This window comes from Triticum urartu, chromosome 7 (assembly GCF_003073215.2).
Source record: "Triticum urartu cultivar G1812 chromosome 7, Tu2.1, whole genome shotgun sequence".
Lineage (NCBI taxonomy): Eukaryota > Viridiplantae > Streptophyta > Magnoliopsida > Poales > Poaceae > Triticum > Triticum urartu.
The window spans coordinates 454,084,455-454,090,233 of NC_053028.1; the positions used below are offsets into that span (position 1 = coordinate 454,084,455).

Consider the following 5,779-nt stretch of genomic DNA (forward strand, 5'->3'; position numbering starts at 1 on the left):
CTTGCCGTTTGCGACGGCGTGATGAGGAGGGCGGGCACGGTGAGAAATGCCGCTGCCGTATGGTGCCATCCGATCAGAGCGTGCGGCCCACCGTTCGGCGTGGGCCCGACTGGCCTTTGTCATGGGCGTGTCAAGGCAAGGATGAAGCGTGGCTGATGATGAGGCAAGGGTTCGACATGCCCCTACCTGGCGCGCCAAATGTTAGATTCAGGGCTCCGCAGACCCAAGAAGGTTTGAACTCAGGGGCGTGTACGAAGGTCTCAACCTCTCAAGTCTAGAGCTCGTCGCCCTGTAGCCTAGCCTAGCCGAATTCATTAAGGTGAGGAAGAAGATGAACATGGCAGTTTACCCAGTTTCGAGCCACCTTGCGGTATAAAACCCTACTCCTACTTGGTGGTGGATTGGCCTCACGAGGGGCTGAGGATGAACTAGTACAATTGATGAACAGCCTCGCGAGGGCTATCGAGGTGAGGGTGGATGGATGCGATCCCCCTTACGGTGGTGGCTAACCTATATTTATAGTGGCCTTGGTCCTCTCCCCAAAACTTAGGCGGGAAGGGATTCCACAACGGCCAATTTGAAAGGGAACAAGTAGTAATCCTGACAAAAGGTGGTCTTCGCCTGCAAAGCTTCTAGACGTGACATAGTGGTGGACTCGGTGATTACCTCCGTCCTGCCGAGCCTGTGGTCTTGGTCTTGTAGCACCGGAATGGAAAGGTTTGGGAGATTCCTCGGGAACCCACGTCTGTCCTTGCCTCCTTAGCACCAAAAAGGAAACTGCCTCCTCTACGCCCACTGGCGCTCTCTTGGCCTTGGTCATCATGGCTCACGTCATCACAGTCTCGTGAGGCTGGATACCTGCATAGAAATCTCCGCTCCTTGGGAGGCTGCCTAGAGTGGCCGCTCCCTCGGGAGGTCTTGGTATCGCCCGCCTCGCGAGGCTTGGCCCCTCGCGAAGGTCTTGTCTTGGCGGTCTCGTAGATGGGCCGTACCAGGCCGTTGAAGGAGGCACGCCCTGGGTCACAGGCAGGCAAGTTTGGGTACCCTGATCCCAGGACGCCGATAGTATATACATCTTGTCTAACCATATCTAGGAATTCCTGATGCATTGTCTATTTATCTTCCATCATTGTAAATATTATAGGAGCACAAAAAAATCGGTGTTCGCCTTGATTGTGGGATAGAGTTGGATGGCCTCCGCCTCACAGGATGTCCGCGGGCACATTTAGATGTGTACGCGAAAATTTTGGGGCTTCTGTTTGACGAATACCATTGTAGATGCTCTTAGAGCATTTCCAACAGACCCTCTTTCAAACAAATCCTGGTATGTGGTTAATTGGCAAAAAAGTGCTTCAACATATTCATTTTTTCAATAAGTACGATCACTAAGATACATATACACACAGAGGGGGGGGGGACTCCCTAGTAATCCCATCCACGTTGGGGGAGCCTACCAGCTTATTTTTTACGATCCATCGCCACCGCCAACACCGTTCGACGCCCGCCTTGCCACCACCATCGGGCCCACCACCTCGACTCGCCACCGCCCTCCACGGCGCCGGGCCTGCCCTCCTACTCCGCTTGGTCGCCTCGCTGTTGCCCCTTCACACCATTGCCCCACCTCACCGCCACCACGTCAACCTGCCTCGCCGCCGCCACTGCCCCACCTCCTAGCCACCCCACCCGACTGCACTACCGCCCCGCCTCGCCATGCTGCCGCCCTACCTCCCCGCCGCACCACCGCTTCACCTTACGGCCTCCATGATAGAGGGGAGGAAAAAAATCTGGCTCACCGACATGTCCGTCCCACACGCTAGGAATATATTGTGGATGAGCTTATTAGTGACCTACTAGAGCAGCACAGTGCAATCCAACAGATTTTCTGGGAGAGCCCGTGGCGGTGGCGTCCGCCGTCCGGCTCCAAAGTGAAGCGACCGAGGTGGAGTATATCGTACTCAAAATAATATACGGTCGTCCAAGCATGGAGGGAAAGAGAGAAGCGATGGCTTAGCTTATTCCCGCTCGAAAGATAGCAGTCTTGAGAAAGCTATAGTTTGTTCTGCGGCACTGCTATCTCAAAGGGGAGGCTGAGCGAGGCGCCGCCCTCTTTTGAGTCATCCATCCGAACCTTTTTGTTTCTAAATTCACGTAGGCAATGATGCACCCACATTGTTTGGACGCCTTTTGCACATCAAGTTTAGTACTAGATGGGACGAGATCCAAGCGGCAAACGGAACTGTGGCCTGACGCAGAAGCGGAGATAGAAAGAGAGAGCGTCCTGAGCAGCGCGATCGAGACACTAACAATGGATCAAGGTACGCATGCAAGAACTTATAGAGCTACATATTTGGCTGGTCTGCGTCCATATGTGCACTATATATACTTGCACTTGCAGGATATGTTGTCAGTAGCATAGCAAGATAGTGTCAAAATTCAAGGCATCGATCCATCTCTCACATAATTTGACATATCGATTGACAAAATTCATTCCATAACATAGCTTGAATGGTTTTGTTTACTACTCCGCCTAGACGTTTTTTTTTTTGTGGTTAATTTCGTATTCAGTTTTAAAAGTCATTATGAGGGTCAGAATCGCTAAACACCGATTGCCGTAAATCAAGCACAACTAATTGCATGGCTAATACTTATGTTTGCAGGCCAGGGTGTCGCCGTCACCGAGTCCCTGGTGACAGAGATGGCCCAGAGGCTAAGAACTCCGGCGCCGGAGGTGGACGCTTCCGTCGTCTGCCTCATCTCCTGGGCAGGCAGCGACGGCTTCGACCGCCGGGACTACGAACCGGCCAACGTGCGCATCGGCCCGTTCCACCGGGATCCTTCACACCCGACGGAGAACGAGAAGAAGGACGCGCTCCACCGCTTGCTCCCGCACGACGACGAGCGGCGTGCAGAGGATCTCAACCATTACCTGCACCAGATGGCTCGCGTCGTGCCCCGCGCAAGGGGGTGCTACAGCCGATGGTTCAGCACGATCGACACGGAGGAGTTCAAGTGCATGCTGCTGGTGGACGGATGCTTCCTGCACTCGCGCTTCGTCCCCAGCAGAGCAGCACCAGCGCCCGTCAACGACGACATCACGGTCGACCGCGACATCGTCTTCCTCCTCGAGAACCAGCTGCCCTTCTTCGTCCTGGTGGAGGTCCAGAAGCTAATCAGGGCTGATGCCGAGGATAGCTATTCCGTTGTCGTCGACAACGTCCTAGGGCGCATCCAAGCGCTGGTCCGGCTTAACGAGTACAGCGCCGTCACGGTGCCCCGCCCCACCACTCCTCCTTGCCACCTTCTTCACCTGCTCTACATGTACTTCCGGCCTACAGCCCTGCCCCTGAACGACGCCCCGGCTCCGGCTATTCCTCGGACGAGGAGTGCCGTTGCTGCTGCGCCTCCACCTTCGTCGCAGCCGGCTCCGATCCCGCTGCTTCCTCTCGGCAACAACCGGGGCGCCGCTGCAAATGGAAACGGCGCAGCCAATGAGGTCATCCCCCCACCACCACCTGGGGCCCCCGTGCGCCAGACGCGTTGGCGCGCGGCGACGTACTACCACACAGCCGGCGTGAGGTTCATGGCGCGGAAGGTTGGCAGCGGCGACGGCGAGGCGCGATCCATCCTGGACGTGGGGCGGAGAGGAGACTGGCTCCACATCCCTGTTCTGGCGATCGACAACAACACGTTCCGGATGCTGCGCAACATGGTGGCACTGGAGCAGAACAGCCCGCAGCTTCGCAGCTCCCACGTCACGGCCTACTGCCTCTTCATGTCGCAGCTGGCCAGCACCAAGGAAGACGTGGAGCTCCTCGTCGCCAAGGGGGTCATCGTGCACCTGCTCCACAGCGCCGACGATGTCGCGGCGAACCTGGCCGGGCTCTGCGACGGCGTTGTCCTCGACGCGTACGACCGGCACTTGTGCTACCTCAGGGCGGAGCATGCGGCGCTCGAGGAGGTCTGCCGGGACGGCTGGAAGAAGTCCAAGGCGTGGCTGCGGCACACCAAGTGCAACAACTATTTGATGGGGCTGGCCGTCCTCGCCGGTGCCGGCCTCTTCTTTTGCACGGTGGAGCAATCGGTCTTTGCTGCGCTAAGCTATTTTCAAGAGAAAAAATAATACTGTAGTATTGCATACTCCTCTCCATCCTGATTTACAAGTGGGGTATACATTCTTCGGTTTTGCTAAAACTCAGCTAGTTTGGCATCATTCACGCCATCAGCCGTTGGATCAAACACATCAGAATTCGTGCAGGTTGTCGCGTTGCGCGTCGCTGCGTTCCACAGTCTGCCTGTTTGTCGTGTTGTTGGAAGGCTTCAGTCAGCCACTGATGGGCCGTTTTATTAATTTGTACTGTCAGCAGGCCCAATACTACACTAGATGCGTCCTCTCCTTTTTTGTGTGTGTTTTGTTTTTGTTTTTCTTATTTCAGTTTTCTATTTGTACGAGCGGCACAACACACACGTGTGCGAGCCCATTTTTTGGTTTTGTTGACCGATAATCTGTTATCGCTCCCATTAAGTCTCTAACTGTTGGATCCCAGATACAGCAATTCATTCAGAAGGGCTGACAGTGCTTTTTGATTGTGTACGAGCGACCCACACAGAGGGTCCACGGGGTCGGGGCGACGCTTGGGATGCCTTTTATTTTCCTTTTATATTTTTGGTTCTTCATTCCTGATTTTTGATTATTTTTCTATTGTTCTTCTTTTTTGTTATCTTTTTTTATTATTTTTTTTTAAAAAAAAATTCATGTGACAGGGTGAGATTCAACTATGCCTCGTTCATGCCATCAGCCTTCGGATCAAATTGTTTAGCGGACATTCCACGCAGCCCATCTCGACCTATTTTTTGTTTTCCTCTTTTTTGGTTGTCCCTTAATGTGAAAAGGGATAGAGGGGTTTGGTGGAATAGTTCATTGTATTGCTTGAGCCTTGTGGGCATATATATAGGAGTACATGATTTACTTGAAGTATAAGGCAAGCCGGAATATTTTCTAGTCTAACCTATGTTTCCTAATACAATCACGTTACTCAACATCCCCCGCAGTCACAATGGTAGCGACGCAGACGATGAGACTGGAGAAGAATCCGAAGCCAAGACGACGGACCCCCCCCCCCCCACACACACACACACAGTCGTAACGGGCGACGCATCGCGGTGTCGTGGCTGGAGTGAAAACCGACGAGGTTGCTCAAGCAAGGCGGTAGCCCTTTGTGCCGTTTGTCGATGTAGCCGAGAGCATATGGTGGTGTAGCCGTGGTCGAGGTAGCCGTGCGAAGAATGCCGTGTTCGATGTCGAGTCGGGGTAGCCGGTGTTGAGGAAGTCGCCGTAGAGCCGCGGGCGCAAGGGGCCACCGAGTTAGCATGGGCGCAGTGGTGTCGAAGTAGTGGTGCGTCGGGAAGAAGATGTTGTTGACGACGCGTCGCGGCGGGTTTGCCAAGCCCGGGGACACATCATAGACGAAGGCAGCACTGGTGTTGCCAGTACCGGGCATGCGTAGACGGACGAAGACGAAGGAGGTGGACGGGCGGCGGCGACCAAAGAAGAGCGGTGGCGGCGGCCTGACGGCGGCGGCGGCGGCGGCTAGGTTAGGAGCGCGGCGGCGGTGTTCGAAGTAAGCGAAGAACCCGACAGCATGACGGAGACCGGCGCGGACGATGGCGTTCCCGCGCCAAGGGAGGCGGCGCGATGCATACCACAGGAAGTCAACGTGCGTGGACGACGAAGTGGACCATGGGCCGCTGCGCTACGGCCCGAAGGGGCGACACAACGGCG

The 5,779-nt window shown here is 55.1% G+C and overlaps 1 protein-coding gene across 1 annotated transcript; it reads left to right on the forward strand.

Annotated features, from left to right (window-relative positions):
* The first annotated feature begins 2,194 nt into the window (after window positions 1-2,194).
* Window positions 2,195-4,210, forward strand: LOC125522414. The gene is made up of 2 exons (XM_048687477.1): window positions 2,195-2,315; window positions 2,658-4,210. Exons 1-2 carry the CDS (start codon window positions 2,306-2,308, stop codon window positions 4,118-4,120), a joined length of 1,473 nt encoding a protein of 490 aa, XP_048543434.1. The 5' UTR covers window positions 2,195-2,305; the 3' UTR covers window positions 4,121-4,210.
* The last annotated feature ends 1,569 nt before the right edge of the window (window positions 4,211-5,779 follow it).